The sequence below is a fragment of the Macaca fascicularis genome, chromosome 5 (assembly GCF_037993035.2).
Source record: "Macaca fascicularis isolate 582-1 chromosome 5, T2T-MFA8v1.1".
Classification (NCBI taxonomy): domain Eukaryota; kingdom Metazoa; phylum Chordata; class Mammalia; order Primates; family Cercopithecidae; genus Macaca; species Macaca fascicularis.
In genome coordinates, this window is record NC_088379.1 from 173,016,361 (window position 1) to 173,043,768 (window position 27,408).

The following is a 27,408-nucleotide window of genomic DNA, read 5'->3' on the forward strand; positions in this document are numbered from 1 at the left end:
ATGTATTTCAATTCATTTAAGAAAAATGTGGCCGGGCACGCTGGCTCATGTCTGTAATCATGGCACTTTGGGAGGCCGAGGAGGGCGGATCACAAAGTCAGGAGTTCAAGACCAGCCTAGCCAATATGGTGAAACTCCATTTCTACTAAAAATACAAAACTTAGCCAGGCCTGGTGGTATGCGCCTGTATTCCCAGCTACTCGAGAGGCTGAGGCAGAAGAATTGCTTGAACCCAGGAGGTGGAGGTTGCAGTGAACCGAAATCAGGCCACTGTACTCCAGCCTGGGTGACAGAGCAAGACTCTGTCAAAAAAAAAAAAAAAAGTAAGCTGTTTAGTAGGAAGAAAATTATTTTCCTAAGGACTTCATTTAATTCCATTAGGACTACATCACAGCCAGATCCTGCTCTGTTCCCTCCCTCCCATAGGTGTTGATCCCAAGAACATTCCATCATTAACAGGCTATATGCTGATGTCTGTCTCAAAGTCAGCTTCCCAAGAAACCCAACTGGCAATATCCCCTCTGCTTAGAGATGAGAAGACTTAAGGTTAGAGAGGTTAAGTGGTGTGCCTGACATTACAGGTCTACTTAATGAAAGGGCTGACATGAAGTCAGGCCTAGATGCACTATACCTATGTTGTTGAATTGTATTGCTCCTACCTCCAACCCCATTTGGTTCCACTCCAATTCTACTTCTATTTGGTAAAATGTCAACGATCAAAACTCAAACCCTCTTAGCATTCTGCACCTCCTTAAAGGTTGAGCTGTTGAGCTATAAACCACCTAAAATAACTGACATCTAAGGATTAGGATCACAGTGTATTTTTATAAAGCAAGCATTCTTGTATTTCAGGGGAAAACACAAGTTCCGAAAATGAAACATGAGGGAAAATAAATCACAAGGGAAAAAATAATCAATGAATGGTGATTTTTTGGATATAATAGTGCAATCAATTTTATTCTCAATTGTAGTTATTTTTTCCCTAAAATTAAACAATATGCTTTATTAATGATAGGGTGTGTACATGAGTATTTGTATATATAATAATATTTGAATAGATATACATATATTTTAAATATTTTATCACTTGTTTTTACCTAATTTGGATTCTGAATGTATAGGATGAACTATTACTTTTTTAAATACAACATCAACTTGAATTTTTAATTTGATTTTCCTATTTATATATTTCATTAAAATTTTCAAAAAACATAGCACTTGTAAATTTCTATGAATTACATGTATGAATAGCTCAGATTTCTATTGCTTCCACACACAACTTTATTTCCTAGATTTATCTTAATAGAAAAAGCTAATCCTGTATACTACAGACAGGACAGAATCACCATTTTATTGCTTGTGTTTTAAGCTTAGAGTTTTAGGCTTTTGGTTCCTAATAGGCATAAAGCTCTTCTCCAAACCATGATTCAGGACCCAAGACTCTTTTCAGTTTGTGGTTCCACCAAAAGTGTTACTTCTTAACTTTGATTTCCAGAATTGGAACATTAAATATATGTATGAGTATTTAACCTTGGAACAACTTTTAAGTATAGTAATATTTTCCTTTCAACATAGAATACCAAAAAGTGTGGGTGAATCAAGACTTACATTTCATAAGAAACCAAGGAAAATTAATAAAATTAATTAACTTTATTACTTTAACATTAATATATACTTATAAAGTTTCACAGTACATTTTCCTTAAAATGTAAAATACACAAAAATACAATAATACATATTTCATACAGATTATTTAACTCATAATAGAAAACAGAGGTAACAAACTATTAAAAAACTTAATATAATCTCCTTTAACAATAGTCTCTTTGAAAATCAGAAGTTCCATGATAATTTATACTGTTACTAAAATGTATGACTTCTCTTAGATTGTTAAATAGTTCAAAGATTTTCTATTGGCTTCTCATTTCTACATTAATGGCTCCTCAGTTTGAAACCACTGACTTAGGATTTCGATCAGTAAATTCAGAACATTGGGAAAGATGTAAAGTGAATAATGGGATCGTAAAAGTCCATCACTTCTCTTCATCATAGTCTGTGGTATACACCATTTTAGAGGGAATCCGTCTAGATATTTTACAAAAAGAAATGGATTTTCTTCCTGAAGGGAAGTGAAATTTGGAGCTGGTGAGTTCCTAGTGGATAACTGTGGGACACAGTGTAATCAAATCTCTCCCATCAGTTTTGTATCTTTGGATGTATCACTTAACCTTTTATGAGATTCAGGTTTTTACTCTGTAAATTAAAGGATATGAGCTCATCCTTCTTTCAATTCCTTTCCAGTACAAATATTCTCTAATTCTTTGGTTGTTATAATCAAGTCCTCTACCTCCCTATGCACCTTCACTTTTAGAATCAAAGGAAAGCTGACCCACGGTTTTCATATTTTTAATGTCACTAAAATTCAGACACACCCAGTTTTTTGAATTAATAGAGACTGGAGTAATTGGAGCATAGGAGCCTTAGGATTTTATGAAATGGCTAGTGTTAAAAATCATTGTCATATTTTCTAGAAGAGAAGATCTTTTACTTTATCTATAAAGTGTTTCCTGACAGGATGATTTCTAATAAGGAAACAACTGAACTGGAACACATTCTTCTTGAAAACTAATGCCAATTATTAAACTGGCTCACAATGCTTCCTGCATGCTTTTATTACACAGATTTATGAAAGATCTAATTATCTGTCAAATAATGAAAAATTAGTCACTTAGACATTAATTAATCAATATGTGCAAATCACACTGGAAATGATAAATGTTTTCAGGAAGAGAGAGAATGGAAACTACCCAATTGGATACTTACTCCTTACCTTGGCTTTCAGGATTCTCCTTTGACAGTTTGTTGAACTCGTACAATGAGGCCTCTGGGAGTGTTATTGCCGACAGCTTTCAATAATCATCTGTAATCAATTTATCGCCTCCAAATATTTTCACCCACATCTTATTTCTTTTAATTTCTTCCCTTCCCATGTTTATCATGCCCTTAAACTAAATTCTGTACTCATTTATGCCATTTTCTGGTATTTACATCAATTAAACATACCATGCGTGGCCATCTCAGGCCCTTTACATGACAAAGCCAGCTTGACTCTGCCTTTGTCAAAGCCAAATCACAATCTTACTTATTCACATTGTTTAAATCCACCAGTGTGCTTAAAGTGCTCTTGGCAATTAGCTGCATAGGAAAATAAACAGATAAGCACCATTTCAGGTTAAATATCCAAAACAATTATCTTTCCACACAATATTTCAGATATGTAAAGTTGCAGAAAATTCTTAAATATTTCTCACAAACTTTGCAAGGGCAGAGCTTACTTAGCTATAAAGGCTGAAGGTCACTAAGAAAATATCAATAATCCAGAAAATCTTCCCACATCCACTGATGCATCTTTGAAGTCTGCTATCTAAAGTTATTTATTTACTTTTCCAACTAACATTTCTTGAGTGCCTACCATGTGCCAATCATGATTTTAGATAATTGGGAATGATTGGTGAACAGAAGAGACAAAGATCCCAGCCCTTAAGATGTTTACATTCTAGCAAGAGAATATGGACAATTAAACATAAATTTAATAAATAGGTGCATTATATAAAATATTAGAAGGTTGATGAAAGATATGGCAGAACAGAGTAACAGGGAGACATATTGTAGGGCTGAGCATAATGGGTAGGTTGCCATTTTTTTTTCTTTTTTTTGAGGCAGAGTTTTGCTCTTGTCACCCAGGCTGGAGTGCAATGGCACAATCTCGGCTCACTGCAACCTCCACCTCCTGGGTTCAAGCAATTCTCCTGCCTCAGCCTCCCAAGTAGCTGGGATTACAGGTGCCTGCCACCAGGCCTGGCTAATTTTTGTATTTTTAGTAGAGATGGGGCTTCACCATGTTGCCCAGGCTGGTCTTGACCTGATGATGTCCACCCACCTCAGCCTCCCAAAGTGTTGGGATTACAGGCATGAGCCGCTGTGCCCCTCCTGCCATATTATATAGGTTGGTCAGTGTAGGCCTCATTGAGAAGATGAGATTTGAGCAAAAATATGGATAAAAGAATGAGTTAACAAATAAATCAATGTGATAGGATGTTCCAAGTAAAGAGTATAGCTAGAGAAAAATGTAAGGTTAGAAAAAGCTAATGGGTAGCAAGAAGGCCAGTTGGTGGCCTCTGAGCAAGCAAAGGAAACCTACTATAATAGTAAGTGAATTCAGAGAAGTAGCACGTGGTAAGATTATGTCAAATCCTGAAGCCATTTGAAGGACTTTGGCTTTTCCTTTGAGTGAAATGGATATGAGGTAAGTCATTGCTGGGTCTTTAGTGAAGGAATGTGGTCTTATACTTTAAAATATTCACAATAGCTGCTATGCTGAGAAAAGACTACAGGGAGACAAAGGTAGAAACAGAAGCCTGTAAGGAGGCTGCTTCAGCAGTAAAGCTACCCGTAATATTAATGTGGACCCATACGAGAGCATTGGCAGTGGTGGTAAGTTCCCAGTTTCTGGATGTATTTTAAATAGCAGGAGACAGATAAATCTTTAGGCAGATAGGGGTGGTGAAACCCAACCTTCACACCAAACACAGTTTAAAGTCGAAACCCATCTACAAGTCTCAGAAAAATCCACAGACCGGATTGAAAACCACTCTTCCCATGTGAGGTGCTTTCCTCTGGTTGATCCCCACCCTTCACCTATTTTACACATTCCTACCCTTCCCTAATTGGTTTTTGACACTGTTGTGCCCATCTTTGAGTGGTGCATCTTTTTAGCCTTTTTTACATACTAACAAACCAATCAGCACATATGCCCCCGTTCTGAGCCCATAAAAACCCTGGACTCAGCCAGACCAGGGGACTGTCCGCTTTTGGGGGGGGGGGGAACTACCTGACTTTGGGTAAGGGGGCTGCCCAGCTTGGGTCTCCTTTTCTGCTGAGAGCTGTTTCTTCACTCAACAAGACTCTTCGCCTTGTTCACCACTGGCTGTCAGTGTAACCTCATTCTCCTTGGATGTGGGGCAAGAACTTGGGACCTGCCAAACAGCGAGTGGGAATAGAGCTGCAGCCCTGTAGCACTGCCTTCCCACTCACCAAGCAAGGCGAGAAGGAGCTGCTTGGCTGCACATGCCCCCTTAAGTCAGGCTGCGGATGGTGGAACTAAAATAGCTCACACCCGCCATTTACCAGGCATCTGTAAGTTTTCAGGCACCACCACGTCCCCTTCATCTGGACACTGGAGTCACTTGTGATGTGCCTGGTCCAGCCACAAGCCCCACATGGAGCCTGCACCTGTGCCAGCGATTGAAGCAGCCAGCTGCACCCCATGCTTGCTCACTCACATACCCCCTCACTCTGTGGGCTGAGTGTGCAGTCACAGCAGCCATGGGATCCAGGCCAGGTTGCATATCAAACACAGCCCAATAGGCTGAATGGGCAGGGTACCTCCTGCCACAAGCCCAGGGCGAGCAAGGCCCAGGCAGGAGCATTGCCAGCCACGGAGGCCTCCAACTGGCAAAATGCACAGAAAAAAATGCTGTGTCATTTTGAAGGCAGTGTCTATATTATTTCCTGAGGAATTGGATGTGGGCTATGAAAAGGCCGAAGAAAAGGGAATCAAATGTGACTCTCAGTTTCTTAGTCTGAGCAACAGAAAGGATGAAGTGCAGTGTGGAAGATGGACTGTAGAAAGAGTTTGAGGTGGAGGGAGTCAAGGCATTGGATTTTCAACATGCTAAACCTGATATGTATATTAGAAAATCAAGTGGAGATGCTGACTTCGCAATTGGAATGTACATACCTGAAGTTCAGATGACAGATCTTTGCTAGAGATGTAAATAAATAAATGGGTAAGATAAATGGGTATCATTACAATATAGATGAAATTTAAAGCCACCTGAGTAGACAACATTATCAAGAGAAGAAATGTAAATACAGACAAAAAGATGATCAAAGACTGACTACCTGGACCTTCCAAAAGTAAGAGATTGAAAAGAAGAGAAACCAGTTCACAAGACTGAGGAGTAACCAATAAAATAAAATAGATTGCAGGATCCTGGAAGCCAAGTGATGAAAGTATAGCAAGAAGAAGAGAGTGGCAATTATACCAAACCCTACTGATAGATTAAATAAGATGAAGACTAAGAATGACCACAAATGTATGTTATTAAATAAATGGCATAAAGTCACAGAAGATATAGCACATTGTTTTCAATTGTTTGTTACTTGGTATAAATTAAAATCATAGAGAATTTGAAAGGGAGCCAGAGCATATTGTGTAAAAATAGTAAGTTATTTAGGCTAAGGGAAGAGTATGAAAACCAGACCTCAGAGTCAGAAATGCCACTGAAATTTAATAAACATTCTTCTCTAACAATCAGACCTTGGGCAATTCACTTAATATCTCTAATTTTTGTCTCCAAAATATGAGGTGGAACTTTTAAGGTACCTGCACCTCAACATTTCCATGATTTGAAAATAACACCCAGAGTCCTACCACTCAATAACATTATTCACTCCTTTAATTTAATACACAGATTTCAAATTAAGAATTGCATATGTGCAGCCTTAGTCTCTTGGTATTTTAAGCAAAGGAAATTGAAGAAGAAATGTGACTGACAAACTCATGCCTATTTCCCATCAGTTGTTTACCTTTAGGGCACATACAACTTCAGAGTTATGATTAAACATTAAATGTTCCAGGGCTACACATTTACTCACAAATGGTAGCTTTCTTATTTCTTTGTGAATAAATTGCACTTTCTCATATGCCTCTAGCTTTTTGTTATCAAGAAAAAAAGCCCTAATATTTAAAGTGGCAAATTTAATCTCTAATACTTTGAATAGTGAATGTGGGTGCATGTTCAATCTCATTCCTACTTTTATTGGGTTAAGTATCTGACTCTCAGATTTTGGCCATCCTCCTCCTTTCTCTCTAAGAAGGTAATTGGTAGAGAGGTGTGTGTGTGGTTAATGAAATATCTTGGGAACAGGAAGGTCACTGTGTCCTTAGATCAAGATATTGCCCACATTTTTGCCGGTCTTGACTATGGAATAGCAATTCTTGGCAATTCTGGACAAGAACATATGAGGTGTCAATGACAAGCATATGAGCATTTATCAGTGTTAGCTGCCAAGATAAGCCACTGATTTAATTTATGATCTTTTCTCTGTCTCACTTTGGTCAGAGCCAAACTCACCAGTTTGGTCAGAGTAACCTTTCAGGATGATTTAGCCTCACCTTTACTCTCACGGGAGCTGGAGACTCCCCCAAAGGTCTAGCTGTGTCTCCCACACAGTTCAAGTCAATGTGGTCTATCCTATAGCCCTTGACTGCTGAAACACTGTCCCTGCCATGGTCATAAACTCAATCTGGCAAGCTTCCCCATAGGTTCTCAGCTAGATTGCAAGTTCCTCCACATGTAAGAAATTTGGGATCCCATTCATACTACTTAGGGATTGAGGTTTATTCAAGGAAGTTGTGTTCAAGACCTCCCTGTGCCCAATCTTGCTGTCTCACTGGGTTCACTGCACTGTGGCTGTTTCTAGTGTCCTAAAAGATGATAGAGCTAGGCACAGTGGCTTATGCCTGTCACCCAAACATTTTGAGAGGCTGACACAGAAGAAGCGCTTGAGGCCAGGAGTTCAAGACCAGCCCACCTTGTCAATATGGTGAGATCCCCTTTCTGAGAAAAAAAATTAGCCAATCATGGTGGTACATGCCTGTGGTCCAAGCTACCCGGGAGGCTGAAGCAGGAGGATTGCTTGAGTCCAGGAGGTCGAGATTACAGTGAACTATGATCATGCCACTGCATTCTAACCTGTGCAATGCAGCAAGGCCCTGTCTCAAAAAAAAAAAAAAAAAAAAAATTGGTAGAAGCAGAAACTACTGTACTTTCAGTGTTCTCTTAACATAACTGGAGCGAAGAGAAAGCCTCCCCTCTATATCTGGACCCAAAAGAAACAGTTCATTAGACTGATAACATGTCTCCCTACCTCCTTCTCCCCACTGGCCCTCATATCCCTCAGGAATCAATGTTCCCTGCATTGGTTAGTGCCCCTTCCCTCCTGTTTGAAATGATCAACTGGACCATGTCTGTTCTCTAAATGATAATGGAGTGAGAGTTAAACAGATGTACAAAATATTCTAACTGCACAAAGTCTGAATTTCATTACTATTTTGTTGTTGTACAAGTCCTATTGTGCAAGTCAGAGATGGACTTTCTCTGCAGTTTTGCTCTAACAATGTTAACACTCATTTCTAACAGCCACTGCCATGGTCAGGCAGTGGATACTCAGTTTGATAAGGGAGAAGATACTGCACAGAGACTTGGAAAACTGAAAAATGCCTCAATGTCTTTCAAACATTACTAGTGCTGCAAAGAAAAAGTAAAATAAAATAATGCACATTTTAAGACAACACCTTATATACTATCTTCTAAAGTATTCAGGAAATCAGGAAATGAACGCTTACTCCAGATAATAATAGAAGTTCCTTAGGAACAATCAGAATATTTAGTAGTTCAAGGATTTTGGTCCCACTAATCCTATATGAGTTGCTGACTAAGAACATTTACATGGAAAACCTGTGCTTACTTTACAGGGGACCAGAGAGGAAGGATATGCAGACCCTGCTATGGCTGCTCAGGATGCAATGGTAACTAGAGCCAGTTCTCAGACTGATTGCAAAGAACCTTGGTTAAAATGGGCTGGAGTGGTTCTGATGCTACTTCTCTGCTGGCTAATGTTCCAGGTCCTATGGGAAGCCTGTCAGCAGAAGACGGGGGAGCACAAAACCATGCTGCAAATGATCCTGTGCAACAAGAGCTACCAGCAGCTGTGGCTGGGTAATTATGAACTGGGGTTCTTTCCAGCTACTCGGCCTATTATATAACAAAAAGAAGGTGGTTTACTAGAAACAAAAATGATATATTACAAGGAAATGGAGGAAAGTCAGTTACCTCAAAGGTACTTACTTTGAATTTTGTTTATAAGATGTGCCTTATTTAATGACATTACTAAGGGATAAGTATTTCCTTAATATTTTTTCCAATAACTTTCAAATATTGAGCATTTTAAAAATTATCTCTGTATTTGATGGAGTACTTATTCAAATATATTAGCTATTTCTTACTAGGTATATTATATGTTGTCTTGCAAAAATGTATAGTAAATATAGTTTAACCAGTCAATACTGCATCAAGGTCATTATTATTGATGTCATGATTTCTGCAATATTGATAGAACCTTATTGGTTTTAGAGAGTGCACTCATGTTAGTTTGCCCTTTGTTTATTCCCTAAACTACAATATCTTTTTCTTTTATTAAAAACAAATTTTGTTTTTTTTCTATATAAAATACACAAATGGCTGAAAATTTTCAACAGATGGCCTACCCTACCCCAATCCCACATCTGGACTTTACAAGTCAATAAGAGACATTACCTGTCTTAATGATAATCATATAATAATAATGAAAAGACATCTTCTTGCTTCTAATTTTGAGTAAGAATGGATGAGAACTAAAGTTGCCTGGGATAGTCATATAACTAAGTTCTTGAAATAAGGAATCTTAATTTATCACAATTCTAAATTAGTAAACTCTAGTCTATAACCATAAAGTTGATTTCATCTTTCTCAGAATGTTCTTTATAGATACTTTGACTGCTATTTTAATCATCACAGAGAGGACTTTTACACTTAATTCTCATATTTAAGCTCTAGTAGGAAGTTTGTTGTTGACATAAGCCTATATGTCCTAAATAACTGGTCCATAAATAATGGCTTGCTGTGTGCTTCCTCTCAATTTAAATCAGCAGTGAGTTAGTAGGTCTCACTGGAGGTGGCATTTGTTCCCCAGGAGAAGAGAATAATAACAGGTCTTTCAAGTTCAAGATTTATGATGACTCTACTAAGAGTATCTATATTTGTTTCAATGGTATTTATAATAAACAGAATTGGTAGCAGTAGTACTTTTAATTATTTTATGGAAAATATGGATTTTTAGTATGTGTAACAATCTAATTAATATTTATATTATAAATTTATAATATTTTCAAAATCTCCTTTGAATTACATCAATTTGTTGAAGTTTTTCAGGAATTTCAAAATATTTCTGGGCAAGACATGGTAGATGCCATTAATGAATGTTATGATGGATACTTTCAGGAGCTGTTGGTTGCAATTGGTAAGTAATAAATTATTTGAAGTACAGCAGACATTTTATTTCTTAATAAATGCTGAGCGGCTCTGAATGAACTAAAGACACATGAGTAAGCTCTTGATCGAGTCATTTTTTTCCTTTGAATTTTATTATTTAAAAGGACGTAAACTCCATAGTGGAAGAGTACATCAGTTACTAATAAAATGCACTAAACTGGCAACCTGATGACTTTAATGAACTGATACCCCCCCAACAGCTAGTTCAACTTTCATACCAGAAAAACACATCATTCTCAGGTATTTTCTCTTCGGAATTGGCTTCTCACACTGTTCAATCCATTTTATCTTTACTGACTTCCATTCCCTTGCTCAAGAGCAGATAAATACTTAACAGTGTGCTTCTCTTCTCTTTAGGAGGTAAAGGATTTTTTAGTGACCATTACTAACAAATTTTGGTTTAGGAGTAAATCCTACCATAAAAGAGATTTACTAAGTAGTGATTTTCCTCAGGCTATTGTGATAGTGGCACACCTCTTGCTCCTTCCTAAGAAATAATATCCCTCCATAGAGGACAAAACAGGGCTACTTATCCAGAAAAACTGCAATAGAACTACCTGTGCAATAGAACTACCTTTGTCTCGTACTGTGCTGTGAGCTGACAGCACACATTTCAGGGACGACCAAAGGGGGTCATTGTGAAATATCTCCATCGAAGGCACAGTCAAGTAATCACCTAGATACTAGTTGAATAAATGAATATTGTGATTTTCCATCCTTGAATGGCAGAAGCATACATGAGTGTGACAGTTGAGAGATAAAGGAACTTTTGCAGCTTATCCAGTAAAGAAGTCTCAAGCTAGGGTTCCATGAAAACAGTTTGATGAAGCCCCTAAAATAGTATGCAAGAAATGACTATTAATAACTGTGTATTTTTTTCTGAGGATGTCACATTTATTCCAGAAAATTCTCTACAAAATTTAATAACCACATACCACATCAAAATCCTTCACTTTATAAACAATGCCTAAGGAAATTAACTGACTGCCTCAAAGCCGATCAGCTGATTAGCAACCAAGTTATGACTAAAACTCATAATATCCGAATCTCAAGATAGCTTTCTTTCCACTATAGACCCCTGCCACAAAGCAGTGGGCATAAGAGAGGAAGTGGTGGACATTATAAATGGCAGAAAACATTTCAACTGATTTATTCACTCAGTAGACATTTATTGAGCACCTACTGTTCTAGACACTGACTTAGGCACGACAGATAGAACAATGAAACAACAAAAACAGCAAAAGTCACTGCCTTCAAGGAGGTTATAAAGACTATGACTCAAGAGTGATTATGTTGTTTCATGTATTAAAAATGAAAGAAAAGATGAGGGTATAATCTCACAACCTAAAATCATTACTTAAACTACTAGGGAAACACTGTTATGATGATTTCATTCTGGCTAGAGATTATAGCCTCTCATACATTACCCATTCATGTATTAATTTGTTAACCTATTCAAATAAACATTACTGAAAGTTTATGATCATCAGCTGACTTCCAGCAAGGATAACTGTTGACCATTCTCTAGGCTGTTCTAATGCCTTAGCAGTTTTTATTAGATGACTTCTAAAACTGTTCTACACCAGTTGTGGTCCATACAGTTTCTCCTTCAGAGACTTCAGGTCTACTCACAAATCTATAAGTTACTAAAAATAGTATTCAAATAGATGAACAAATTACATGGGAGCTATATCATATTGAATCCTACAATGATGATAATAATAATCTATAATAGTGGTAATAACCTAGGTTTCTTTGAAGCTCTTTTGATTTAATTTTCAGATAAAGATGATAAAGTTTTCTTCATTAGGCTACATGAAGGAACTAATAAGAGTTCCAACAGATAGAAATAGATCAAGTGAAAATCTGCATGACTCATTATAATGTTGTTGCTTTATATTTTTTTCCTGTGGCTTATAGTGTTACCATTATTGTAAGTGTTGACATTATAATACAATGTAAGAATTGTAACAGGAAAAGTGCTATTTTTTCTCAAATTCTGACGAAAATGTATGTTTTCACTCTCAATGTTTCTTCTCTCTCTGATTTCTCCTAGTTCTCTGTGTTCGAGACAAACCAGCCTATTTTGCTTATAGATTATATAGTGCAATTCATGTAAGTAAGACTCATATATTTTTTAAATTTCTCCAGAAATTGTGTCTGTTTGTCAAAGGATAAATTTACTTCCATCATTTAAATGTTCATTACCATTTTTGAACTTGTATGTACAAAGAAAATACACCCAAGTGAAAAACAAAATGGTTTAGACACCAAAAATAAGACACATCCAATAAAAATAATGCTCTGCTTTCTGTATCAAATTTAGGGAACCATATTTGGGGTATATATCCCCGTGTACTTTAGAGGTTATTTAACATCTGCAGAAACTGGTAAATTCAAATGTCTTTGTATATTTCCAAAGATCCCCACATCGGACTTATGCAAGTACAAAACATATGGCAGTAAGCAGAAAATGTCAAAATATTACAAACTGTCAGCAAGAAATTGCCACGTTCCTGAAGTTTCAATACACGAAATTACATCAATGGATATTTTTAAACATTGTGTTATTTTCAAAAAGTATTTAAAGTGACAACTAGAAAACCATAAAGTCTAAATCTATTTTTGTAATTAAATGGGAATGTATTTCATACTTCAGTGCGTTATTCAGTCACACATACTTTGGGGCGTTTTTTTTTTTTTTTTTTTTTTTTTTTTTTTTTTTTTTTTGAGATGGAGTCTGGCTGTGTCTCCCAGGCTGGAGTGCAGTGGCGCGATTTCGGCTCACTGCAAGCTCCGCCTCCCGGGTTCACGCCATTCTCCTGCCTCAGCCTCCCAAGTAGCTGGGACTACAGGCGCCCGCCACCTCGCCCGGCTAGTTTTTTGGGTTTTTTTTAGTAGAGATGGGGTTTCACCGTGTTAGCCAGGATGGTCTCGATCTCCTGACCTGGTGATATGCCCGCCTCGGCCTCCCAGAGTGCTGGGACCACAGGCGTGAGCCACCGCGCCTGGCCTGGAGCATTCGTTTTTTAAAAAACACTGAAGTGCATCACATAATGCACAACTTATCCATATATACATGACACATAGTTAGAAAAAGAAAGTCTCGGCGGGGCGCGGCGGCTCACGCCTGTAATCCCAGCACTTTGGGAGGCCGAGGCGGGTGGATCACGAGGTCAGGAGATGGAGACCATCCTGGCTAACACGGTGAAACCCCGTCTCTACTAAAAATACAAAAAATTAGCCGGGCAGTCGTTGCAAGTGCCTGTAGTCCCAGCTACTCAGGAGGTGGAAGCAGAAGAAAGGCGTGAACCCGGGAGGCGGAGCTTGCAGTGAGCCGAGATAGAGCCACTGCACTCCAGCCTGGGCCTTAGAGGGAGACTGTGTCTGGAAAAAAAAAAGAGAGAGAGAAAAAGAAAAAGAAAGAAGCCTCATACAGATGATTATACACATGTCATAGCCTTGAAAACTCAGAGAAAATGATTAAAAATAAATCCAATAGTACAGTAATTTTAATAACCAGTTTTATCCTCAAAGTAAATTTAACAGATGTACTTCTTAAAAGTAGCCAGCATGCTGGGAAAATATGTTAATAGTCAGAAATATGTTATTATATATTTTCTGCAATGTATTTCTCATTTATGCAGAGGAAGAACCTGGGTAACCCCAGAACACAAAAGGAAAATCAATGTTCACCGTCTTGCTTCTCTTTTATTCTATTTTCTGGGAGAAACAGTTGATTCGGTTAAACATTTATTTGAAATAGTGTATTGGGAAATGCTATAGGATGATTTCAATCGTTTCTTTCTCAAATAACCAACCACTACAACAACAGTATGAAGCTTCTCTTGTGAATGACTATGGGAAAATAATCACAATTACCTTGATTCCAATTTTGCACAAATTCAAGGCTACTTATTCTAATAATACATGAAAACTGTATTTTTGCTGTGTATGTGTTATAAGGCAAAAGGAAGATATGTGTATTCACAAGCGGTCTGTAGGAACAGAGAAGGATTATATATTCAAGCAATGTAATTTTTGATACATGAAGACCTCAAATGTCAAATATTTGTTAAAAAGCTGCTTTAATCACTCCTGAACCAAAGCTATATTCTGCGTTCTTCTCAAGTGCACTCTAAAGTGAACGAGCTACATTTTAAATTTGAATACTTGGTTAGATCATTCATTTTAACCACCTCAAATTAGGAAAAGTTTATTAGTAATATACATCCAAAACATTTAGGCTTCAAAACTTAGATTCTGTTTTCTGGCCACTAGATGTCAGGATTACTCCGTTTGGAAAGACAATTTGAACCTGATTTGTGGGGGTGTAGTATTTGGGGGGCTAGCATACAGACGTTGATTTTGTATTTTTCTGCATTTGAATTTAAATCAGCAAATATTTGAAGCACTTAGAATTCTAATTTTTATAATTTCTCAATAATGACCAGAAAAGAAAATTAAAATGTTATTGCTCTCTTACACAAATCAATGTCCATCTGAGAGAGCTCAGAACGTCTGCCCCTCCAAGGAAGAATTCTTACCGAGAAGGACCACAGGATCAGATTTGTAGTTTATAATGCAGTGTGAGCGGGACAGTGTGAAGGTTGACAAGACTAAAAAGGGGGAGCAACTATTGCAGAATCGGGTGAAATGATAAGAGTCAGAGTCAAGGTGGTGGCACTGGAATAGAGAGCACAAGGCATTCAGAAAATAGGAGAGAATAATTCAATGTCAGCATGCAGTAAGGGAGAGCGAGAAGTGACAGAAATGACTCAGGATCTGAGCCACTCAGGATCTGAGCCACAGCCGGTGATGCCAGTGTTGGAAGAACTCAGGAAGAAGAGAAAATGACTACGGAAAAGGGGTGTATCCATTTGGGACAGACTGACTTTTAAGAGGCTGTCTTCTCACTTCCCCCACTTTTCTGTATCTTTAGGACTTCGGTTTCCATAATAAAACTGTAATCAGGATTATCATTGCCAGAAGTGAAATAGACCTGCTGACCATAAGGAAACGATACAAAGAGCGATATGGAAAATCCCTATTTCATGATATCAGAGTAAGTCTCCGACACATGATTTATTTGGACCCACATTTCCTCCTTTTTGAAACTGAGATAAAAGCTCTCATTCAAATAACTTCATGGCAGAGTCTAAAAAGGTAACTGTTCAGACGGGGATAACCTACTTTTTTCCTCTACACAGTCTTTAGAACATCAACAGGTGCTAACTTAGAAAACCCTTTACCTCGGCTGGGCGCGGTGGCTCAAGCCTGTAATCCCAGCACTTTGGGAGGCCAAGGCGGATGGATCACGAGGTCAGGAGATCGAGACCATGCTGGCTAACACAGTGAAACCCCGTCTCTACTAAAAATACAAAAAAATTAGCCAGGCGTAGTGGCGGGCGCCTGTAGTCCCAGCTACTTGGGAGGCTGAGGCAGGAGAATCGCGTGAACCCGGGAGGCGGAGGTTTCAGTGAGCCGAGATCGAGCCACTGCACTCCAGCCTGGGCGACAGAGTGAGACTCCGTCTCGGAAAAAGAAAAAAAGAAAACCCTTTACCTCAGCGACAGAACTTATTCCTCTTTGATGTGTTTTACCCAGAAGCATTGATGCAGTCATGTAAAATACTAATTCTCTATAACTGTGCTTAAAGAGCTAAATTCTGAAATGTGATCAGGCTCAGGAAAAATATACATTGCAAAAGGCTGCATTACTTGTGAAGAGGTTTCTTAAGTCAGTTCAGCTCTCCTCTCATATTGTCATAGAAGGCAGGGCAGTCAGTCAAATATCATAAACTGCTAATTCGGAGGGACTTAATGTTCCTAGCTCTGTACAACTCTACATATCCTTATCCCTTTAGCCCTTGAAGGGCAAAGGAGCAATGATTCAGTACTGAACAAGCCAGTGTTTTGATTCTGATACTTTTGAACTTCACACTGCATTTTGATAAAACCTAACAAAGAACTCTTAGAATATATAGGACCATTTACCTAACTGAGAGTCTAGTGGGAAATAAAAATGCTTGGCACCTTGTTCAAAAAAGTTTAAAGAATTTCGAGATGGTAAAAGCAGAGCATTAAACCAAGCCGAGCACAGGGACATGAGAATAGAGCTTAACTTGTATTTTGCCCAGAGCTAAGAGCTGTTACCTTGTTCACATTGTTTTCTACTGGAATTTGTAATTGCAAGAAGCAGTGCGTTAGTTTATTGAAAGAGTAATCTAGAAGCAACCTAAAGCCCAAGAGATCACATAACACAGAAGACCGTAGGCCTCTGGAGAGCTGAAATGGTTTCTAAGAGGAAGAGTTGATGGAGCAGCTAAGAGAAATCTTATTCCTTCTTCTTTGATAAAACTCTCCTACAGCTACCTTCAAAACTCTAAACTCTTTTAGTGATGAGAAATGCATGGCACAATTCACTTTCTAAATGAATAAATTAGTTCTTAGGCACTTATTATAATTAATCACAGCCGCCTCAAAGTCTGCTAATATGAAAATGTAATTAATGCAACTTTACTATGTGCATTTAAAGTACTGAATTATCATTACATGACTTTGTGCCAAAGCACCTTAATATGAAAGTTGATACTTAACAAAGAAACATTTTATAATAATATTTATTTATTACTACCATTGATTTTGGAAAATATAGAAATTATAGAAGACCATTATAAGAAAATTAAAATTGCCCTAATTTTCTACAGATAATCATTAATAAATTTTTATGCTGCTTTGGCCTGCAGGTTTGTGTCTCCCCAAAATGTATCTGCTAAAATTCTAACCCCAAAGTGATGATATTAGGAGGTGGGGCCTTTGTGAGGTGATTAGGTCATGAAGGTGGAGCCCATGAATGGGATTAATGTCCTTATAAAATAGGCCGAAGAGATCACCTTTGTCCCTTCTGCCATGTGAGCTTAGAATGAGAAGAAGGCTGTCTGTGAGAGACAGGCACTCAGCAGGCACCACATCTGCCTGGTCTTGGTCTTGCCAGCCTCTAGAGCTGTTAGAAATAAATTCCTATTGTTTATAAGTCACCCAGTTTATGGTACTTTTGTCACAGCTGCCAGAACACACTGAGACAGGTACTTTCAGTCATTTTCTAAAACTATATAAATAATAATATGTTTTGCTATGTAAAAGAGTATTTTTACTGAATCATGGTATTCTACTGTATAAGCTATAAAGTACACAAACTACCTCACATTATTATACATTGCTTCTCAGTTTTTCACTATTATACGTAATATTATGGTGTATATATTTTTAGCACAAAACTTTGTGCTTATCGATGATTGATAGTAACTTTTTAAATATATATTTCTTGAGGTAGAATTATTACTACATTAATAATTATAAACATTTTTAAATCTTTTGAGACATATTCATTTGTTCTCCACATTCTACATTCATTTATAACAATCATAATAATAATATTAGGGCACATCTTCCTAAAGTTCAGGAGAATATTTTATTCTAAGGCAAGTTATTGTTCTTATAAATACACATTCAGGTTCAACCAACTTTATACAAACCACATACTACTGACTCTAACCAGATCATCATTCTTTAACAACTTTCAGTGGGAATAGTACTTAGGATGTGTTAAATCTTTATATGAGAAAAGTAAATAAATTTAGAAAGGCTAATGGTCCATGGCTCTTTCATAGTGCAGTTCAGAGGAATTATGCTTCCTTTTTAGAACTATTATGACATTGTATTTCAAATATATTTTTTCTTTTCAGAATTTTGCTTCAGGGCATTATGAGAAAGCACTGCTTGCCATCTGTGCTGGTGATGCTGAGGACTACTAAAATGAAGAGGACTTGGAGGATTGTGCACTCCTCTTTCTAGATACTTCCAAATAGAGATTTTCTCATAAATTTGTACCATTCATGGCACTATAACAAAACTATACAATCATATTTTCTCTTCTATCTTTGAAATTATTCTAAACCAAAGAAAACTATGAATGAAAGTATATGATACTGAATTTGCCTAATATCCTGAATTTGCCTACTATCTAATCAGCAATTAAATAAATTGTGCATGATGGCATAATAGAAAAATTGCATTGGAATAGATTTTATTTAAATGAGAACCATCAACAACCTACAACAAGAGAGTCTGCTCAAGGCTGTCTTTATCATTATTTGAAAGACCAAGGAAAATGTAGTGTGACCATCGTTGTTTGGGGAATTTTTGAGACTCCTATACAATTATGATAAAGCTAGGGTGATCATCTAAAGCAGGCTTTAAAAATAAGTAAAGATGTAAACCAGCAAAATGCAACTGGGCATGGTGGCTCATGCCTATAATCCCAGCACTTTGGGAGGCCAAGGCCGGCAGATCACTAGGTCATGAGTTCCAGACCAGCCTGACCAACATGGTGAAACCCCGTCTCTACTAAAAATACAAAAATTAGCCAGGCATAGTGGCAGGTGCCTGTAATCCAAGTTACTTAGGAGGCTGAGGCAGGAGAATCCCTTGAACCCGGGAGGCAGAGGTTGTGGTGAGCTGAGATCATGCCACTGCACTCCAGCCTGGGCAACAGAGCAAGACTCTGTCTCAAAAAAAAAAAAAAAACAAAAACAAACAAACAAACAAAAAAATATATATATATAACCAGCAAAATGCAGCCAGATATATGCTTGCCAGGATTAGATGTATAAGAGATTTGGGTGTAAAAATAGTGTGTGTGTGCACGCACATGTGTATGTGTTTGGCTTCCAGCTATTTTTTTTTTTTGAGGCAGTACTTAACCAACTACTTGCCCAAGCTATGTGAGAAAAGCCATTTCTCTCTGTTTCTGTCTTTTCCTTTTAACAGCAGCCTCCACGACTTTTGGAAGTTATGATATGCTTTGTGCCATCAGTAGAGCATGGTCTCTTCTGTCTCTCAAGGTTCAGAAAGTTAGGAATGACGAAGGAAAAATACTCACTGAGATCAGATTTGGGGAATAACCTAAACTGATGCCACAGTCTAGTCAGGACTGAAACCAGAGGCAGGGTGGGTGAGTGTAACCTGCAACCAAAAGGAAGAAAAGTATCATCCTGAAACACATGCAAGTGTAAAATTTGCTGGTAAAGCAAACACACAAATGAGGAAGAGAAAGGAGTCACATGGTACCACCACCGAAAAACACCAAACCACAAGAATAAACAGAGGAAAAAAAAGAAAGAATGTACAAAACAACCAGTAAACAACTAACACTATGACAAGAACAAAACCTCATATATCAGTAATAACCTTGGATATAAACAGATTAAATTCTCCACTGAAAAGATATACACTGGCTGAAAGGATAAAAACCGATCCGACTATATGCTGCCTACAAGAAATGCACTTCACCTATAAAGACACAAAAAGACTGAAAATAAAGCTTTGGAAAAGGTATTTCAAGCAAACAGAAACCCAGAGTAAGCAGGAGTACTTATATTTATATACATAAAATGGACTTTATTTCAAAAAGTAAAAAAAAAACCTACATAGGTCATTTCATAAAAATAAAGGAAGCAATCCAGTGAAAGGAAATAACATTCTAAATATATATGTACTCAACATTAGAGCACCCAGATTCACAGAGTAAATACTAGCAGATCTAAACAGAGAGATGAACTCCAATACAATAATATTGCAAGAATTCAACATCCCACCCTTAGCATTAGGCAGATCATTGAGAAATAAAATTAACAAAGAACTAAATCCTATTTACCATAGCTACCAAAAAAAAAATGCCTGTGAATAAATTTAATGAAGGAAGTGAAAGATTTCTACTAGGAAAACTACGAAACGCTGATGAAAAATTAAAGAGGACAAATGGAAAGATACTATGTGCTCATGGATCAGAAGAATTAATATCATTAAAATGATTATATAATACAAAGCAATATACAGATTCAATTCAGTCCCTATCAAAACACCAATGTCAGTTTTTACAAAAATAGAAAAAAAAAATTAGCCTGACACTTGTATTAATCAAAATGAGCCAGAAAAGCTAAAGTGATCCTGAGAAAAACCAAAGGCAGAGACATCACCATACCTGACTTCCCAACATATTACAAGGCTGTAGTAACCAAAACAACATTGTATTAATGTAAAAATAGACATATAGACCAAAGAAACAGAATAGAAGCTCAAGAAATAAATCTATATATTTACAGTCAATTGATTTTCAACAAAGCCATGAGGAACATACACTGGGGAAAAGACATCATCTTCAATAAATGGCACATTAAAAAAAAAAAACTGGCTAGCCATATGCAGAAGAATGAGACTAGACCTCTATGTCTATGTACAAAAATCAACTCAAGATGGACTAACGACTTAAATGTGATACCTGAAACTATAAAACTACTAGAAGAATACATAGGGAAAACTCTTCAGGACATTGGTCCATGCAACTATTTTATGGCTAAAACCTCAAAATCACAAGCAACAAAACCCAAAATAGACAAAAGGGACTATATTAAACTAAAAAGCTTCTGCACAGCAAAAGAAACATTCAATAAGTGAAGAGACAACCACTTGAATAGAAGAAACTGTTTGCAAACTACTCATTCAAAAGGGGGCTAATATCCAGAATATATAAGGAATTCAAACAACTGAATAGTAAAAACTCTACAGTCCCATTAAAAATTTGGCTAAGACATAAATAGACATTTCTCAAAAGAAGAAATACAAGTGGCCAAGAGGTATATGACAAAATGCTCAAGATCACTAATCATCAGGGAAATGCAAGTCAAAACCACAATGAGATATCACCTCACCTCAGTTACAATGGCTTTTATTTCAAAATCACAAAACAACAGATGCTGGTCAGAATGCAGAGTAAAGGGAACTATTAAACACTGTCAGTGAAATGTAAATTATGCAGCCACTATAAAAAGCAGTGTGGAGATTTCACAATAAACTAAAAATAGTACTACTGTGTCCAGAATTGGTGGGTTCTTGGTCTTGTTGACTTCAAGAATGAAGCCGCGGACCCTCGCAGTGAGTGTTACAGTTCTTAAAGATGGTGTTTCCAGAGTTTGTTCCTTCAGATGTTCAGATGTGTCCGGAGTTTCTTCCTTCTGGTGGGTTTTGTGGTCTCACTGACTTCAGTACTGAAGCTGCAGACCTTCACAGTGTTACAGCTCTTAAAGGCGGTGAGTCTGGAGGTGTTCGTTCCTTCTGGTGGGTTCGTGGTCTCACTGGCCTCAGGAGTGAAGCTGCAGACCTTCGTGGTGAGTGTTACAGTTCATAAAGGTGGCACATCTGGAGTTGCTCGTTCCTCCCATCTGGAGTTGCTCATCCCTCCCAGTGGGTTTGTGGTCTCACTGGCTTCAGAAGTGAAGCTGCAGACCTTCCTGGTGAGTGTTACAACTCATAAAGGTGGTGTGGACCCAAAGAGTAGGCAGCAGCAAGATTTATTGCAAAGAGCAAAAAACAAAGCTTCCACAGCATGGAGGGGGCCTGAGTGGGTTGCCACTGCTGGCTCCGGTCGCCTGCTTTTATTCCCTTATTTGGCCCCACCCACATCCTGCTGATTGGTCCATAGACTTAATTGGTCCATTTTACAGACAGCGGATTGGTCCATTTTACAGAGAGCTGATTGGTCCGTTTTGACAGTGCTGATTGGTCTGTTTACAAACCTTTAGCTAGACACAGAGTGCTGACTGGTGCATTTACAATCTTTTAGCTGGACACAAAAGTTCTCCAAGTCCCCACCAGATTAGCTAGACACAGAGCACTGATTGGGGCATTTACAAACCTTTATTTAGACACAGAGTGCTGATTGGTGCATTTACAAACCTTTAGCTAGACACAGTGCTGATTGGTGTGTTTACAATCCTTCAGTTAGACAGAAAAGTTCTCCAAGTCCCAGCCAGCACCTCTCACTGGCACTCACTGTGGGACTTTGCGGCACCTAGCCCAGGCACTCCAGCAGCCCAGAGGGAGCTTGTCCCCCGATCCAGCCCAGCAGGCACTGGCTGGCCACGCCGAGTGCAGGGCTTGCCGAGCCCATCCTCACCTGGAACCCATGTCAGCCCACGAGCGCCGTAGGCCCCAGCTCCTGCCCAGGCCTCTCTCTTCACATTTCCCCACCAGCAGAGGGAGCCAGCTCCGGCCTCAGCCAGCCCCAGAGAGGGGCCCTCATAGCGCAGCTGCAGGCTGAAGGACTCCTCGCATGCGTCCTGAGCAGATGCCGAGGCCGGGGAGGTGCGGAGAGCGAGACAGCGCTGCTAGCACGTTGTCCCCTTTCACTACTACATGATCCAGAAATCCCACTGAGAGGTGAAGCCAGTTAGATTTCTTGGGTCGAGTGGGGACTTGGAGAACTTTTCTGTCTTACAAGAGGATTGTAAAACTCACCAATTGGCTGGGTGTGGTGGCTCACACCTGTAATCCCAGCACTTTGGCAGGCCAAGGTGGGCAGATCACAAGGTCAGGAGATTGAGATCATCCTGGCTGACACAGTGAAACCCTCTTCTACTAAAAATACAAAAATTTAGCCAGGCATGGTGGTGGGCAACTGTAGTCCCAGCTACTCGGGAAGCTGAAGCAGGAGAATGGCATGAACCTGGGAGGTGGAGCTTGCAGTGAGCTGAGATCACACCACGGCACTCCAGCCTGGGTGACAGAGTGAGACTTCACCTCAAAAAAAAAAAAAAAAAATTGCACCAATCAGCACTCTGTGGCCAGGATTGTAAAATGCATCAATCAGCACTCTGTAGCTAGCAAGAGGTTTGTAAAATGCACCAATCAGTGCTCTGTAAAATACAACATTCAGCACTTTTTAAAATGCACCAGTGCTCTGTAAAATGGACCAATCAGCAGGATTCTAAAAGTAACCAATCATGGGGAGGATTGAGAAAAGGGCATTCCGATAGGACAGAAACAGGACACGGGAGGGGAAAAATAAGGGAATAAAAGCTGGTCACCCCAGCCAGCAGCAGCAACCTGCTCGGGTCCCCTTCCACGTTGTGGAAGCTTTACTCTTTTGCTCTTCACAATAAATCTTGCTGCTGCTCACTCGTTGGGTCTGTGCCATCTTTAACAGCTGTAACACTTACTGCAAAGGTCTGCGGCTCCATTCTTGAAGTGAGCGAGACCAAGAACCCACCAGAAGGAACCAGCTCTGGACACACCACTACTGAATATTTATCCAAAGGAAAATAAATCTGTATATCAGAGGGATGCCTGCATTCATAGTTATTGTATCACTGTTCACAATAGCAAAGATATGGAATCAACTTGGTGTCTATCAATAGATGACTCAATTAAGAAAATGTGGCATAAACACACAATGAAATACTACTTGGCCATAGAAAAAGAATGAAATCACGTCATTTGCAGCAACATGAATGGAACTGCAGGTTATTATACTAAGTGAAATAAGTCAGACACAAAAAGACAGATACCACATCTTCTCATTCATATGTGGGAGTTAAGAAACTTGATCTCATTAACATGGAAAATAAAATGCTAGATACCAGAGAGTGGGAAAGGTGGGTAGGTACGAGGCTGTATAAAGAGATGTTGGTTAATGGGTATTAACATGCAATGAGATGGAAAAAAATAAGTCCTAATGTTTGGTAGCAGACTATGATGACTAAGTAAGAATATTGTGATAAAACTTGAAATGATACCAAAACATAGAAATGATAAATATGCAAGGTGACAGATAGCCCAAGTACCCTGATGTTGAAACCAACCTAATAGTCCCATATACTGTTCTTTTTGATAAACATAGAAATTGATCCTTCTGCTCTTAAAGCTTGAAGCTTATATTTGTTTTATCTGAGTTCCTTCCTTTGGACAGGATTTTCAGGCCTCTCAGAAAAGTATCAAAGATCTGAAACTCACTAGATCACAGTACCAGTTGTCAGACCTCTCATTCATGATGATGGCTTCCTTGCCCCTCCTTAGTTCCCATTTTCTTATGCATGGTTACATTTCTTCCCTGCTACATAAACCTATAGTTAGTCAGTCAGGGAGATGAATTTGAGACTGAGCTCCCATCTCCTTGGCTGCAGCGCCAAATTAAAGCCTTCTTCCTTGGCAGTACTCATCATCTCAGTGATTGGCTTTCTGTGCAGTGAACAGTAGGGCCTAGACAAAACCCTTGGTTTTTCAGTAACAATGGGACCATTACATATTCTATCCCTGTAACAAACACTCACATGTACTCCATAAATATGTAAAATATTATATATCAAGGAAAGAAAAATAATGGATAAGTAGGTAACATGAACAAATTAATTTGCATCACTATGGTAATAATTTTACTATGGTAATAAAATTACTATAATTTTACTACATATATATGTTCAAATTTATTTTCAAAAATGGAAGATATATTTCAAAAACATTAGAAAATGAGAAGGGATCAAAATGATAAAACATAAAAATCAATGCAAATAAAAGGAAGTGGCAATTAAGAAAATGAGGAACAAAAATAGTATAAGACTAAAAATCCATATTAGTAATTACTTTAAATGTAAATGGTTTAAACGCTACAATCCAAAGGTAGACATTGGCAGAATAGATTTAAAAAATAAACATAATCCAATATATATGGTCTGAAAAGACTCCTTTTAGATCCCAAAGCACAAAGAGGCTGGAAGTAAAATGATGTGAAAAGATATTCTACGCAAACAGCAAATAAAAGAGATTTCGGTTGGCTATACTAATATCAGACAACATAGATTTTCAGTCAGAAACTGTTGTAGATTCTGTGGTGACCTGGCAGTGTTGCCACACAGGCATTTTAGTCACAGGCGAGAGACTGGAGTGCCTGGCCTGGAGCTGGGTAGGGGCCTCCACAGCCAGAACTGTGGAAAGCATCTCAGCAGTAGGTGTTGGAATTGTATGCTACCCTGTTGCAATCCTGAGGAATGAGGAGTACTTCTAAAGCTGCAGTTTCTCCTGGACAGTGAGATTTGCAGCCAGGGCAAGTTTAGTAATCTGGAATCAGTCTGCATGTGCCATTTCTTGGTGCCCCAGCCTGCTATCCTGAGATCATGATGCAATGGGGTCCACACCACTCTACTCACAGGCAGAATTTCAGACTCTTGGAGAATCTATTTGATTGGACGAGCAGCCTAAGCTACCCTATCCTTCATAGACATAGATTGTGGTGCAGTCAGGCCCTCTCCACTCCATGCCCAGACAGATGTCCATGCATGCAGGGTACCCATTCATCTGCTTCAGCAGCCTGAGCTGCCCCACCCTTCCTGGGCATAAATTGTGGTCTAGCATGGCTCTCTGCTCCATGTCTAGGCAAAGCTCCAGGTATTCAGAGAATCTGCTTGCCTGATTCAGCAGCCCAAGTTGCCTCATCCCTGCTGTGCAGAGATCTTGATAGAGTGGGGGACTTCTTGCTTCATGCCCAAGCAGATTTCCAGGCACTCAGAGCACCATGCTTACCTGGATCAACATCCTGACTTGTCTAGTCCTTCCTCTACAGATATCCTGGTGCATGGAGGCCCTCTTTGCTTCATACCCAGGCAAATCTCCAGACATTCAGAGTACCCACTCATCTGGGTCAGTAGCCTGAACCACCCCACTGTTCCTGGACATAGATTATGATGCAGTGAGCACCTCCCCACTCTGTCCCCAGGAAGATCTCCAGGAATTCAGAGTACCAATTCACCTGTATTACCATCCCAAGCTGCCCCACCCTTCCTGTACAGACAACTTGGTGCAGGGGAGGTCCTCTCTGCTCCACATCCAGGTAGATCTCCAGGTACCCAGAGCACCTTCTTTCCTCAAATAGGAGTTTAAGCCACCCTCCATCCCCAGGCAGAAAACTTGGAGCCAAGGAGATTTCCCAGCTCCATGCCTAGGCACACCTCTGGGCACCTGGTGGCCACCCACCGGATTCTCTCTTGGCATTGGCCCTGTGCCTGACATTGGGGGATAGGTAGGTGAGCCTGCCTAGTCTGTCCCCATCTATTGTAGCCCCTGTCCCCTGCCTCCAGGGCTGAGCAGGGAACTCAAATAAATGTGCATTCCATGAATCAGCCCTTTGCCTGAGGCAAGAGAGCCTCTGCCAGAAAATAAGGATCAAGTATATACAAAGCTGTGTTAGCTACAGCTGGCTCTTTTCTATAAACACCATATACTATCTTGTAGGCAGAAATGCATAGCCTAATATAAAACCTGCTGAAGGAAGTAAATAGGGCTGTAGAAGAAAACCCAAAAGACCCTATTCAGCATTCTCTACAGTCACACCCCCTAGGGAGATAGGGAAGAGAAAAGGAAAGAAAAAAAGCGAATAATATTATAGGAAAAGAAATGAAACACAAAAAATCCTACCCACACAAGATAATTACAAATATTGGAAGTGCCAGCATCTCCAGATGAAAAGAACCCAGTGCAAGAATTCTGGCATCATGAAAATCTGATTGTAGTAACACCACCAAAGAATTGCACTAGCCCTCTAGCAATGGTCACTAGACAAAAGGGAAACTAAGAAATGACAAGTCAAGAACTGAAAGCATGGATTGCAAAGAAGCTTAATGAGATCCAAGACAAGGGTAAAAATCAACACAAAACAAATTCTATAGCAACCCAATAAATATAGGAAAACATTAACATATTTTAAAAAAATCAATCAGAGCTCCTGGAATTGAAACCTCATTTATGGAATTTCAAAATACAATTGAAAGCGTTAAAGCTTTATTAATAGAATAGAATAGAATAAAAGAAAGAGGTAATATCAGAGCTTGAAGATTGGTTGTTCAGACTGAGTCAAAAAAAATAAGGTAAAATAATTTTTAAAAATGAACAAAGTCTTTGAGACTTTGGGATCCCACGCATATTTAAACCAACCAAACCTATACATTTTGGCATTTCTGAAAGAGAAGGAGAAAAAGTAAACAGCATGAACAACATATTTGAAGGAATAATTCAAACAAATTTCCCCGCTGGGCATGGTAACTCACACCTGTAATCCCAGCACTTTCAGAGGCCAAGGCGGGTGGATCACAAGGTCAGGAGATTGAGACCATCCTGGCTAACATGATGAAACCCTGTCTTTACTAAAAATACACAAAATTAGCCAGGCGTGGTGGTGGGCACCTGTAGTCCCAGCTACTCAGGAGGCTGAGGCAGGAGAATGGCACGAACCCAGGAGGCGGAGCTTGCAGTGAGCAGAGATCACACCACTGCACTCCAGCATGGGCAACAGAGTGAGACTCCGT

General features: G+C 38.9%; 1 protein-coding gene across 2 annotated transcripts in view; it reads left to right on the forward strand.

The window, feature by feature from the left end:
* ANXA10 (annexin A10) overlaps nt 1-18,288 on the forward strand; it is a 78,229-nt gene extending 59,941 nt beyond the window's left edge. For both annotated transcript variants that reach the window (XM_015451009.3, XM_065545674.1), the window contains exons 7-12: nt 8,603-8,656; nt 8,753-8,846; nt 10,090-10,185; nt 12,274-12,332; nt 15,160-15,282; nt 17,965-18,288. In XM_015451009.3, the coding sequence (XP_015306495.3) occupies nt 8,603-8,656; nt 8,753-8,846; nt 10,090-10,185; nt 12,274-12,332; nt 15,160-15,282; nt 17,965-18,033 (495 nt within the window). In that variant the 3' untranslated portion in view covers nt 18,034-18,288. The remainder of the gene's footprint in view (nt 1-8,602; nt 8,657-8,752; nt 8,847-10,089; nt 10,186-12,273; nt 12,333-15,159; nt 15,283-17,964) is intronic.
* The last annotated feature ends 9,120 nt before the right edge of the window (nt 18,289-27,408 follow it).